Below are 13,442 nucleotides of genomic sequence, written 5' to 3' on the forward strand. Positions count from 1 at the left end.
TATAACAAGCTGCAGTCTTATGAGCCTTCTGATCCACCACTATATCTGAATGTTTAGCCAGCTGCTTATCTGTCTGGAATTTGAAGTCCCACAGGACCTTAACCATGTAGTTTTCAACTACCTTTGGTGGCGTCTGCCATTGGAAACTGGAGACTTCTAGTCCATATGCAGCACAGATGTTTTTGTACACTATTCCAGCAACTTCGTTGTGTCTCTCAGTGTACACTGTCCCATCTTACATCCTCCTAGTATGTGTTTGATAGTCTGTGGGGCACCTTTGCAACGTGGGTCCTGTTAGCTGTATTAGACTAATTGGTAAATTGAGTGGTTCTTAAATAGCTTTTCGACTCTAAGTGAGCACTCAAACACTTTACACAACTTGCCTCATTCACACAAACGCTTTTTTCTATGTTCTTTCTATATAATTGCTTCCATCTAACATTAACTCACATTCATGCTGCGATGGATGCACCAGAGAGCAACTTGTGATTAGTATCTTGCCCAAAGACATTTGGCATTCAGACTGGAGCAAACAGAATTGGCATTTTCCCTATTACTTAAAGATATTTTATCTGCTGTACATCGTTTTGTTTTTTTAGACCTTGCTATTTCTTTTGTCCTGAACTTATCTGGTTTGCCCAACTTTAAAGGACATATCGCACACAGTGCCAAGATTTCAGCTAAAAGTGCTATGGGAATCACCTTGTTGGTGCAAAAATACAATTTTGGTATGTTTTATGTTTTATAGAGCTAGTGAAAGAAATGAGAATAAATTATGTGCTTCTGCAAAAGCTACTGTCTTCAATTTCAAACTGCTTGATAAAAAAGACATGGAAATTGCTTCAACTTGTGGCAGATCCAATTAAAATTTATTTTTATTGATTGAACAGTTAGAATGAAAGACATATTTCATTCTAATCTGTTAGTTAAACAACATTCAGATATTTTCTAAATCACCAAATTAATACACAGATATATAGGACATGAAACTTGTGACAATTTCAGCTGGTTAAATCATTTGCAACCAAAGTTTTTTCAGTGTTGACTGGAAGTAGACACATATTATCATGGTTCCACCCACTACTGTGACCTCAATACAAAGTAAAGAGCAGACGTATGGCAATAAATTTTATCTTGAAAACTGTGAGGACTAAATCTGATGGGTTATATCAAGTTCCAGGTATACAAGTTTACCAACTGGACGAGACAGGAGGTGAGACCGTATGTCTCAATTTACCTTCATTACTGGAGAAATTCTTAAAGCACTAACTCAACATGGATGGAAATAGTTCCACCATATTTCATCTTGACTTTTGTACTGGGGCAAAGTGGGGACACGCAGGCAGTTGTTAGACACAGATGATAGTCCAAACACATCAGCATCACACTGTAAAAATCAAAGCACTGTCTCTGAGCTTTCAGTGATCACTTCCCAGCAACTACTGACAGTTGGTCTCTGATGCGTCCAAGTCCATCCAGTATAGTGTCCAGAGACTCCCTACTCAGCTCCACAGTCACAGAGGAAACAGACTCACTGTCTGCTGATGAACATGGATCCACCATCTAAAACATAAAAAGTGCATGACATTTTTCACAAGATTAGATAAAGATTTCACTTTCAACACAGCAATCTGGAGCATGGGTAACAAATGCTTTGTTACTGTACTTAGGTAGAATTTTCAGGTGTCTGTCCTTGAGTATTTAATTTTCTGACAACATTTTACATTTATTCCCTACATTTTTAAAACAAATATCTGTACTTTCTTCTCCTTACATTTTCAAAACAGACTTGTTACTTTAGCTCATTTATAGTGTTTATACTTGGGGGGATTAAAGTGGGCTGGAAGGAGAGCAGGTATGTTGTGGTTGTAGTACTTCAGCATCTAGCTAGCGCTACAGAAGAGGAGAATGCATGAAGGGAGTGATGTTTTTTTAAGTGACAGGTTATTTCAAAAATTCAACGTTGCTATATGCTCAGCAAACATTAGCAAACACAAACTGTTTGTGTGCAATTTGTTGCACAGTGTGTTGCTCCAGGTGCTGTATTTCACAGGGAGAGAAAAGAAGGAGAGCTAATGTCACTCAAGTGTTTGTGTACATGGTCACGTTATGTACACTTAGAAAGTCTACTGAAGCTCATACTATAAATAATTGTGAGTTGTGATTATTTCCTTTTGCTGAGCCACTACACAGATCTTAGGGTTCCCCCACCTGCTAAATCCTACTGTAACCCCTGACTGTACTCATTTTACTGTTTAGGTGTGGAGACAAAGTCACCCTGCAGGCAACAGAAAATAGTTTGTTTTTTTTACATTCTCTTCTACATAACAGATTGAATCTTTTATGAGATTGTAAAAATATTTGCACTCTCGTGTACTGATATTGTTTATATTCATTTAGCACGAGGTTCAGTTACCTTTGCACAAAAATGGTTAGTAGAATTGTTCTTCAAGGAGCTACTATTTTTAACTTCCAGTACATTTCAGAGCCTGTGTTTTTTCACTTTTACTTGAGTAAAAAAGCTGAATCAGTACTTCAACTTTTACTGGAGTATTTTTAACACTAGTATCTGTACTTCTACTTAAGTACAGAAAGTCTGTACTTTCGCCACCTCTGTTTACTCTGCCTCCAAACACAAATGAGTCAATGTTGTTTGGATGTTTGTGAATGTCGAGAATTTTATGAATATAGCCACTCTGACCATACCTTCAGAATGAAACGTGAATAGTATCACTGTTTACTCAACAATTATTTAGGAATGAGTGTGTTTGTTAAACTGTGTTAAAATCTCAGTTATACTAAAGCTAAAACACTGGAATATCCCGTTGATTGATTGATGTAAGATACTTTATTTCAATCCTTATAATGCCTCATATAATATAGTAGCATTGCATTGTATGTTATAACACATCCGATATATAATAATATGATACGATACATGAATATGTGCCCATGATGTGCACTTTATTGTTATGTCCAAATTTTTTTCTTTGCATATCATTGGAGACGGATGGCTCCTGGATCTGATGCAAGAGAGATAAATAACTGGCTGGTATCTGGGCTGATGGTGGTTGATGTGTCAATGGTATATGTCACTCAGACCAGCTGCAGGGTGATGCAGGGTCAGATCTGCAGGTCAGAGTAATCTCTTGAGAGTAGTAAATGAGATCACCACTGGAAAATAATGGATTTTTCAAACACTGCCTGAGTAGACCAAGAAGCAGAAATTTACAGAAGAAGTGGCCTCGGTGGACCTTTTTTGCTTTGATTGTTGATCCCAGATAGTCGCAGATAATTAATATTTGGTCACTTTTTCCAGGAAAAAATAAATAAACATTATTGGGTCCACTGGAATAAAACAGAATAGCTTTTTAATGTCATTGTACATGTACGACGAAATTATAGGTGCTCTGCACCAACTGTGCATGAAAAGTGCTCAGAAGTAGTGCAAAGGACTTGGTCTGACTAGAGTTCGTGTGTGAGTGCCTAAGTGATGAGGGTTACTCGGACCATGGCTCAGGTAGCTAAGTGGCTGGGCAGGGATGGGGTGTGGGGGGAAAATGTAAATGAACATTTGGCATACTAAAACACTGGCAACACCTGGGCCAGCGTGCCAGGACTCTATATAAAAAGCCTTTAGGACATAGTTTTAGTTGGCTCTGAGACACCAGGTTGGACTCTGGCTGCGTTAGGTTTGGTTTTTGCTTTTGACACTGTTACATGCATCATCTTCCTCTCATCCATTCCTTCACACACTACTGAGGGTACTGATTACACACACCACTGTTTGTTTTTGACAGTAGGGTTTCTTTTCTGTTTTATTTGTTTTAAAAGAATAAAGCAGCTTGGAATACATCCCTAACCACGTCTGAGGTTTTCTTTGTCATGAATGTACGGCCTGGTTCGTGACACTACTTTCACAACTTTTGTAGCTGATAATGCTTTAGCTCATATTTATGCAAAAAAAAAAATCTGAAGCAGGTGGTCTCACACTGACCTTGAGTTGAACCAGGCAGGTTGGCACCGACATCCGACTGACTGAGTCTGAGCTGGTCACCATGTCAACTCTCCAATCCAAGTCCTTCAGTTGAGGGAGAGAGACTGGGTGCATCCATGCACGCACACACACACACACACACACCTCAATGATTTCAGGTGACATTACATTGAGATATAATAATCTCCTACAGACACAGTCTTTTAACAAAGGCGGTTGAAATGGCAAGATAAACTCCCAGTCAAATCCTCTTGCAGTATAATGGTAAAAACTGCAAAATATATGGACAGATGTTGACATCATCCCCATTGTTTTCCACATATAATGGTGGTCCAGCCAAATTGCTTTTACAAAGCAACATAAATTACATTATTGCAATGAACAAGGCAAAAACATGTCTGATTTTTGTCAGGTTTGCTGTTACAGGCGGAGGTACAATATATGTCTCATATAATTCAACTTTTACTATCATGGTATGGTTTATAGAAGGGGAGACATACATTACATGCATACAAACACACGTAAACACACACATGTGTGCATAGCTATAAACGACGTGTATAGAGTCTACTCACTCTGATTACTGAGGGCTTCTGTCCTCCATGTTGCACTGCAAAACAGCAGAGACATAATTACAGCTTATGGTTACATCATCAGCAAATAGTAAGATAGGGAAAACAGTAAGAAAGAACATTTCTCATGCTGTGAAACACATTTAATACCTTTATCACCCTCTCGAGCCCACATTATTTTTTTCATGTATAACATTGTATTCATTTTATTTTCTAATCAACATTTTTATTTAGGTTTTTGAAGGGAATAACAAAAACAGTTTACTGTTAATTTAAAAGAAATTAATAGCGTGCAGCATTCAAGGTTTTTCTGGGACTGACCTGTTCTCTAACAGAATCTTGGTGATCAGGTTTTTCAGACTGGAATGGAAGGACTCGGGGAAGATAGCGAGGATCTGCTCTGGAGAGCTGAGGTTGTAGAAAAGGACGTAATGGGAGAGTGCATGGAGGGACTGGACCAGCTAAAGGACAGAAAATAACTCAGATTCACATTGGAAATACATGTTTTACAGCTATTTAAAGTCCTCAATCAAAGCCAGCAATAGTTAACTAAAAGTTAACTGAACTTTAAGTAATTTTCAAAGTAAGAATGTCAAGATTTTAATGATTCCGTGTTCTCAAATTTGAGGATCAAGAAAATTAACCCAGTTAGGAAATGTCAAAAACTGTAGTTCCTCTACTGGCCACCCAAAGACAGCTCTACAAGTGAACCACCTGTCAAAGACTCTAAGACCCCAAAATACCTTACTTTACAGCATACAAAGCATGTTTAAAGTGTGGTGCAAACCCCCCATTTGGTCTCTATAGAAAGGTTGGCCCTAACACACACACAGGTCAAAAGTTTTAGAAAACACCAATTTTTCCAGTTTTGGTTCAGGGATCCTCTCACTCTGTACAAGTCAACGACCCTGGATCCAGCAAAACAGCTCCAGACCGTCACACTTCCTCCTCCACGTGGACAGTTGATGCCACACACTGTGGAACCATCCTTTCGTCTACTCTATGGCATACAAAAATCCTGCGTGATGAACCAAAGATTTCAGATTTTGATTCATCAGTCCGTAATACCTTCTTCCAGTCTTCAGTAGTCCAATGATAGTGTTTCATGGCCCAGAAAAGCCTCTTTTTCTGATGTCTTAGCAATGGCTTTCTTGCTGCAACTCGCCTGGTTCAGTTGTGGCTTTGGGTCTGCCAGACCTCTTCCTATCAGAGTTTGCCCCAGTTTCTGAGTTACTTTTGATGGTGAAGGAAACTGGACTCATGACACTTTGACTTTCTTTGCAATTTCTCTGTAGGAAAGACCTGCATTTATAAGTGTTATGATGGTCTGTCTCCCTTTCATTGTTAATTGCCGCCTTCTTGCCATTTTTGTAGCAACACACTACTTTCTGCAGTACTTTACTGTTCAACTGATGTTGACAAGGGTATGGTACCACAGTCTGTTCCAATACTGGTTTTATGCAGACAGAGGGGGCTTTGTAAGTAATCCAGAAAAGTTGGAACACCTGTAGGAATTAGTAGCACCAGCTTTCAAGACTTGATAAACCTTCATAGCTGCAGAACAGCTTTACATTGTTGACCCATTTCCCTGAAAAGGGCCTTTTTGTATAATCCTAAAATGTACAATATTTTCAGTTTTGATATGGAGGGTTTTTTTTGTTTTGTTTGTTTTTTAGTGTTGACACATATCATAATAATAAAACTAGTGAGTGCACGTGTCTCTACATGTAGAACAGTTGTTTAAAGTTGCAGCAGGACCAGACGGCATCCCAGGTCGTATCCTCAGAGACTGCGCATACCAGCTAGCTCCTGTGTTCACTGAGATATTCAACATCTCTTTATCTCAGTCGGTGATCCCCACATGCTTCAAAGAGTCCATCATTGTTCCTGTCCCAAAGAAACCCCACCCTGCTTCTCTCAATGACTATCGCCCTGTAGCCCTCACCTCAGTAGTGATGAAGTGCTTTGAACGCCTGGTCAGAGACTTCATCATTTCTTCACTACCAGACACACTGGACCCACTACAGTTCGCTTACCGTCCAAATCGTTCCACAGACGATGCCATCTCTCATCTCCTCCACACATCACTTACTCACTTGGACACTAGAAGGGGGAATTATGTTAAAATGCTCTTCATAGACTACAGCTCTGCATTTAATACCATAACTCCCTCCACACTCACCAGCAAGCTGGAGCACCTGGGACTCAGCTCATCTATGTGTCAGTGGATCTCCAACTTCCTAACTGGCAGACCACAGGCAGTAAGGATGGGCGGACATGTCTCAGCCTCCACCACTCTCAGCACTGGAGCCCCCCAGGGGTGTGTTCTGAGCCCCCTGCTGTACTCCTTGTACACATATGACTGTGTGGCCACTACCAGCTCCACCACCATCATCAAGTTTGCTGACGACACCGTCGTGGTGGGCCTGATCTCTGATAACAACGAGACGCCCTACCTGAAGGAGATTAGGAATCTGGAGAACTGGTGCCAGAGGTACAACCTCCTTCTAAACGTCAGTAAGACAAAGGAGTTGATAGTGGACTTCAGCACTAAGCAGGAGAGGAACTACCAGACCCCCGTCATCAACGAGTGCCCAGTGGAGAGAGTGGACAGCTTCAAATACCTCCGAGTTCACATCACGCAGGACCTGTCATGGTCCCGTCACATCAACACCGTGGTGAAAAAGGCCTGTCAGCATCTCTACCACCTCAGACGCTTGAGAGACTTCCGACTGCCCCCCAAAGTGCTCAGGAACTTTTACTCCTGCACCATAGAGAGCATCCTGACGGGAAACATCTTAACCTGGTTCGGGAACAGCACCATGCAGGACAGACGAGCTCTACAGAGGGTTGTGCGATCAGCTGAGCGCACCATCCGCTCAGAGCTCCCTGACCTGCACTCAATCTACAGCAGGCGGTGCTGGACCAAGGCCAGGAAGATCGTGAAGGACCTCAGCCATCCCAACAACAGACTGTTCTCTCTGTTGAGGTCAGGAAAGCGATTCCGCTCCCTGAAGACCAACACAGAGAGACTGAGGAGGAGTTTCTTCCCGCAGGCGATACGGTCTCTCAATCACACCACCACACAGTACTGACCCACACATATAGTTCCTACACACACTGGACACTCTGGACATTGTTTTCACTTCATCACTTTAAGCATATTTGCACTGCACAAGACACTATATAATGTGGATTGCACAACACTGGACATTATATTCCTCATCTCCAGTTAATATTTGTACAGCTGCTGTTATTGTGTGTATATATATTTATATTTCTCTTACATTCTTATATATGTCTATACTTTGTATTTTGTTGTACAGTTATCTTATTTTCAACTTTAATTTATATATTTTATCTTATTCTTTCCCAGTTAAATTTACCCTTCATTCTAATTTGTGTTGTACAGTTATCTCATTCTTAACTTAATTTTTTATATTTTATTTTATTCCTTCCTGGTTAAATTTACCCTTTTTTATTTTCATATTTATTTATTTCCTATCTTATTCATAGCCTTTTCTTTTTTCTTTAGGTCACGAGCAGTTGTCCAAGCATTTCACTACATATCATACTGTGTATGACTGTGTATGTGACAAATAAAAATTTGAATTTGAATTTGAATTTGAAGTTGCGAATTGGTAGAAAAAAAATTATATTAATCGATTTCAACCAAGTCCTCAAGTTAAAATACAACGACTGAACTTAGTGGAACTTTCTTTATATCCCCCAAAACACAGTCAAGTGCTTGGAGCATGGGTCAGTAAACTACTGTATGTCCACTCCACACACACACTGCAAGGACCAACACACACTCATGTTTTTGTGTTACCTGTGCAGCCTGGGCTTCTGAAATGCCGAGTGTTGCTGCAGTGCTCTCAGTTAGCCGCTGGCTCAGACCTCTTTGACTCTGCACACAAACCTCTCTCACTGCATCTTTAGAAGGAGCCTCCAGAGAAAAAACAATCCACTCTCAGTGACTTAAAACTAACGTGTGTAACAATTTCTCAGATCTGAACATGGAGTTGGTACGTGAAGCCCTAAGATGTCCTCAAATCTGCTAATGCGGTTCAATTTACTGTCACTGGAGGTTTTTAAGGTCAGTTCCATTTCACTGAAGTTTGTATATAAAATTGCAGTATTTAGATAAAAATCGTGTCTTTATGTCTACAGAATGAGAAATACAAAGGAGATAGCAGACTAACAGACTTTCTGAAAGCTGACTGTTTTACAAAATGTTAATGTTTGACATACCTTCAAAAGAAGCTGTAAGTTGGTGAAATCTTCGTTGCATACAGTGGCAGCCATGTTGACATGTGACTGTGACAAGTCACGTGAGAGAAGAATGCCGCATGGGAAATGAAGTGCAAACAAAATGACATCGGCAGCATCTACCAGCATAAATCTTTATTAAATGAAACAAACTATAATTTGATTTTTTTTTAAATAATCAAAATATGTATTGTGTAATTCTTAACAAACAGTATTGCCAAATATGTATGCCACATACATGAACACAAATGTTCAGGGGAAATTGTCAGAAAAATGAAGACACGAACTACTCATTTATCTTGCCAGATTTTCTCTGTTATTACAAATAACAAACACAAAATAAATGTGCAAATCTTCCCTTGTTCAACTGTGTCTCTTTGTATAAATGTCTATATCTTTTGTTGTATGCCGGAGTTAAATTGTCAGATCGGCTTACGCATAGCACAAACTGACAGCTATATCTGTTAGACAGCCATTAGCCGTGAGACCAGCAGTCACCCTAACCGTATATCACTAAATAGAAAACTTTGCTTAAGTAAAAAGAAAGATAATTTACTTACCGTTTGTCGTCTGTGAACTGACGGCTCCTATTGACATAGTGGAATTATTCTAAAACGCGCATGCGCGCACACGCGACTCAACGCAATGTATGCTACTGATTTGTGGGCTGCGATGACGGATCACTGGCATTAGATATTAAACATACTCAGTTTCAAATGGTATAAACCAAATAAACATTGAAGCAATATTGAACTTCTTACTTTTATGGTCTCAATCACACGATATAATTCAACCAATTAGAAATCCCAGTTATCTCACTTAACAGCAAAAATCAGTCTTTCACTAGAGGTTTTCAGACCGGTGAATATTCAATATGTCAATCAAGCAAAGGTTTATAAGTTTAGGACACTAAATAAACTATAAAACGAATCAAATGAACCGCATTTTAAACCCTTAATCATTCCTTTTCTATGATTAACCTTTTTAACATTGGTTTTAGCACAATATCAACAAAAATATCAACTTACAACACGTGGTCCAAGGATTCAGGGGCCCAGCATTCAAAATAAATATCCACAATCACAATATTGGTACAATACAAAGCTTTAAAAAATGTAATTCATAACACAGTTCATAACATGTTCATAACTCCTGCCTTTTTACTGGTGGCAAACTACACAAAAATAAGTAACCATGTCCATAAAAGGCCTTATGCATTTAGCTTACAGAGGTAGTTTTTTGTGTGATTTCACAGTGTGCTAACCTGATTCAGTAAAAGGACTAGATGTTATAGTCCCTGAAATTGCATTGCTTTTAATGGCGAGAATCTTGAGGGGTGGCTGTTATGAGGAAAGGCAGCTCAGAAACTTTTACCCAACCTAATCTGCCATTTTGGGGGGATTAGAGATCTGATCTAGATTAGATATTAAGATTTGGTACACATTGTCAGTAGTGGACCTTAGATTCATCGGGTGTCTCAGCCATTATCACTAGACACCCTCACCCTAGAGGCCCTGCCAGGGTTGATCAGGCCCCGGAGTGTGTCACTGGTTTATATTAAATTGTTATTTTTCTTCTTCTTTCTTCTGTTTAGTTTTCTACAGTTTATTTTCTATTCACTGCAACAGAGAAATAATACTTACCTCTTTAGCATTTATGTAGCCTAACTTCTTCAAAGGGATAGAAAAGGTGATGGACAGAAGTAAGACAAAAGGGACAAAATAGGAGAGAGCAGAGAGGAGAGCCGGAAGGGGGGGTGCCCGATCTGGCTTCCCACACCTCCCCGCCAGATCGGGCTGTACGCTCTACCTCCCCACTGCCTCCCAGAAAAGGGAAGAAGAGCGGAATATTTTCTTTTCTCTTGCGGTTAGCTGACTGCCTTAGCTGCGCAAGTGATGTCAGCCCTTTTTAACCATAGCCAGTGACTGGTCTTCTCAGCAGTGTTAGCTAGTTCTCTTATAGCCTTCTGTTGTGCCTGTCCTGTGATCCCAATCACTTTAAGCAGTTTTGCTGTTGTACTGGCAACAAACTTGGCAACAAACTTGCCAACTTGGCAGCTGAGGCTGCCAAGTTGGCATACCACAGCTTCTTACACTCAAATGCTTCCTCAGTTGCTTCCTCCCATGGTACCGTCAGCTCAATGACGTACGCAAGTATTGGAGAGTTAGACCAAAGGACAAGGTCTGGTTGCAGAGTAGTTGTTACGATCTCTGTGGGAAAAATTGGCCTCTGATCCAAGTCAACCTGCATCTGCCAATCCCTGGCAACCTTCACCAGGCCCAGGTCCGGGGTTGAGGGGCTTGTCCTCAACTTGTCTCCCTCCCGGACAAATGTTGATGAATCTGACGCTCTTCTTGGTTCGTGAAAGATTGACCGTTGATGGATTTTCTTTTGTACTCAACTTTCTCGGCTAGACACCTGAAGACCTGGTTGTGTCTCCATGTGTATCTGCCCTGAGTAAGGCTAGTCCTACAACCAACCAAGATGTGCTTGAGTGTGGCTGGGACTGTACACAGGGGGCAGGATGGGTCCTTTCCAACCACAGCTGTGGATTTATTGGGGAAGGTAGCACATTGTATGTCGCTCAGATTATGAAACAGTCTATTAGACTCCATTCTCCAGATTTCATTCCATGAGAGTTTCTCCCAATTCATCCAGCGACCCTGCCTGGCCAGCACTACGGCTTTGGGCATGTCTGGCTGTTTACTACTGTCGACGCACCTCCTTCACCACCATTTTTTGACATTTGGTTACAGATGCCTGTTGCCACCGAGGTGTTACTGCTCCAAAACCAAATCCTCCTCTACCCTGTTGGATGGGACCCACCACGTCACGATGCCGAAGAGCAGATTTGGCCTGTAGCACAGATCTGGCTGGGGTCCACTTCTTCCCCGTTGCTTGGGTGGGAGCAGTGCCTCTCACTATGGGGTCTTGGGAGTCCGTGAGTGACATCTTAAGCCTCACTTTTGCACATTTAAACTCCTCCACCAGACTAGGGATAGGCAATGACAGTATCCTGTTGCTATAGAGTCCAACGCTGCTGAATCCTTTGGGAAGTCCGAGCCACTTCTTAACGTAGGAGCTCACTAGCCTCTCTAGTCGATTGGGATGATTGAGTGAGACCTCATACATGGTCAACGGCCACTGAAGTCTGGGTAATAACCCAAACTGGAAGCACCAGTGCTTCAGTTTCCCTGGAACTGCAGTGTTGTTAATCCGCTTGAGGTCATTAGCCAAGTTCTGCCTTGGTTGTTCTAGTTGTCACGTATCATTGAGTTCTGCATTGTAGCACCGTCCCAGGCTCTTTATGGGCTTCTCTAAAAGTGTGCTAACCTGAAATACACATCATAATACACTATCAGAGGAACAAAGACACACATCACTCATTTCTCTTTCCAGATTTTCTGAGGTGAGGGCCAAGCCCAGGTGCAACGCTTTCATGCAATGCTAACAAAACCTTATTGTTATATTAATAGAGAGGGTGATGTGAGGAAAATGAGTGGGGAAGACTTTAAAAGTGGGACTCAGCGTGTGGGGGGACCCAAAAATCACATGGAGCGACTCAGTGTGGGGAAAATAATCACAACTCACAATAATTTCTACTGAGCACTCCAGTAGATTTTCTTAGGGTACAAGTTGTGATCAGCTGACCTGTGCTGCTGCTGGTTTGAGGTTTACTGCACTTTGTGGATTTACACAACTGAATTCAACCAGATGTGAGCAGATGTTTCATGAGTTGTCCAACAATCTTATCTTATCTTATCTCTTGAGATTGTTTTATACCATCATACATGAAACTTTGTGACCTTTTATTTAAAAATAACACTCACCTGGCAGACTAAACCTTTTTTGTGCCATTTAGGTGTCATCTACAAATGAAATTGAGACATTGGTCAAGGAGACTAGTCCTCGAATAAAGATGAACTATAGAAAAGGGGCAAAATTGCCTATTTTAACTAAGATCTCTTGACATCTGCAGTAAGCTGCTGCGGGTGTTCTATCAGTCTATGGTGCCAAGTGTTCCGTTCTATGCTGCAGTCTGCTGGGTAGGCAGCATCAGATACAAGGATGCAAAGAGATTAGACAAACTAGTGAAGAAAGCTGGCGCTGGAGCCAGACTGTACATGCTGGGGGAGGAGGTGGAAAGATGCACACTAAAGATGCATCGAGGTGGTGGAAAAACATTAGAAGCAATTGAGAATAACTCTGATCACCCACTGTACAACATTTTCATGGAAGATGAGTAATAGAAGACTCCTCTCTGTCTGTTGTACAACAGAGCAATACAGAAAAACATTTGCTCCCACAGCGATTAGGCTTTTTAATTTTCATACAAATAGCAGATGGGCCATGTCAGACACAAATTTACCCTTGGGATCAATAAAGGTATTATTTTATTATCACAATAATGTCACATGTTACATACCTCAACTGGTGTAAGCTACATTTTCTCTTACCTAGGGAACACCTGCATCCTGGTGCCAGGTGTTCCCTAGGCATTCCCTATGCAGGCAAGTTGGCAGAGGCATGTTTTGGGCAATGTTCTGTTGGGCAACTTTGGGTCCTGCCATCCACAAAGATGTTACTTTGACCTAAGCACT

The 13,442-nt window shown here is 41.0% G+C and overlaps 1 protein-coding gene across 2 annotated transcripts; it reads right to left on the reverse strand.

The window, feature by feature from the left end:
* Positions 1-841: 841 nt before the first annotated feature.
* Positions 842-9,461, reverse strand: commd9 (COMM domain containing 9). Of its 2 annotated transcripts, XM_006782251.2 has the most exons (7): positions 9,402-9,461; positions 8,824-8,889; positions 8,402-8,518; positions 4,891-5,030; positions 4,573-4,607; positions 3,998-4,101; positions 842-1,563 (listed from the first exon to the last, which is right to left on the reverse strand). In XM_006782251.2, exons 2-7 carry the CDS (start codon positions 8,875-8,877, stop codon positions 1,426-1,428), a joined length of 588 nt encoding a protein of 195 aa, XP_006782314.1. In that variant the 5' UTR covers positions 8,878-8,889; positions 9,402-9,461; the 3' UTR covers positions 842-1,425. The 2 variants fall into 2 exon arrangements, with proteins under 2 accessions (XP_006782314.1, XP_087699509.1); XM_087843383.1 differs by lacking the exon at positions 9,402-9,461 and having other exon boundaries at positions 8,824-8,970.
* Between the last annotated feature and the right edge of the window lie 3,981 nt (positions 9,462-13,442).

Source organism: Neolamprologus brichardi, chromosome 7 (assembly GCF_056152115.1).
Source record: "Neolamprologus brichardi isolate AB-2024 chromosome 7, ASM5615211v1, whole genome shotgun sequence".
NCBI classification, from domain to species: domain Eukaryota; kingdom Metazoa; phylum Chordata; class Actinopteri; order Cichliformes; family Cichlidae; genus Neolamprologus; species Neolamprologus brichardi.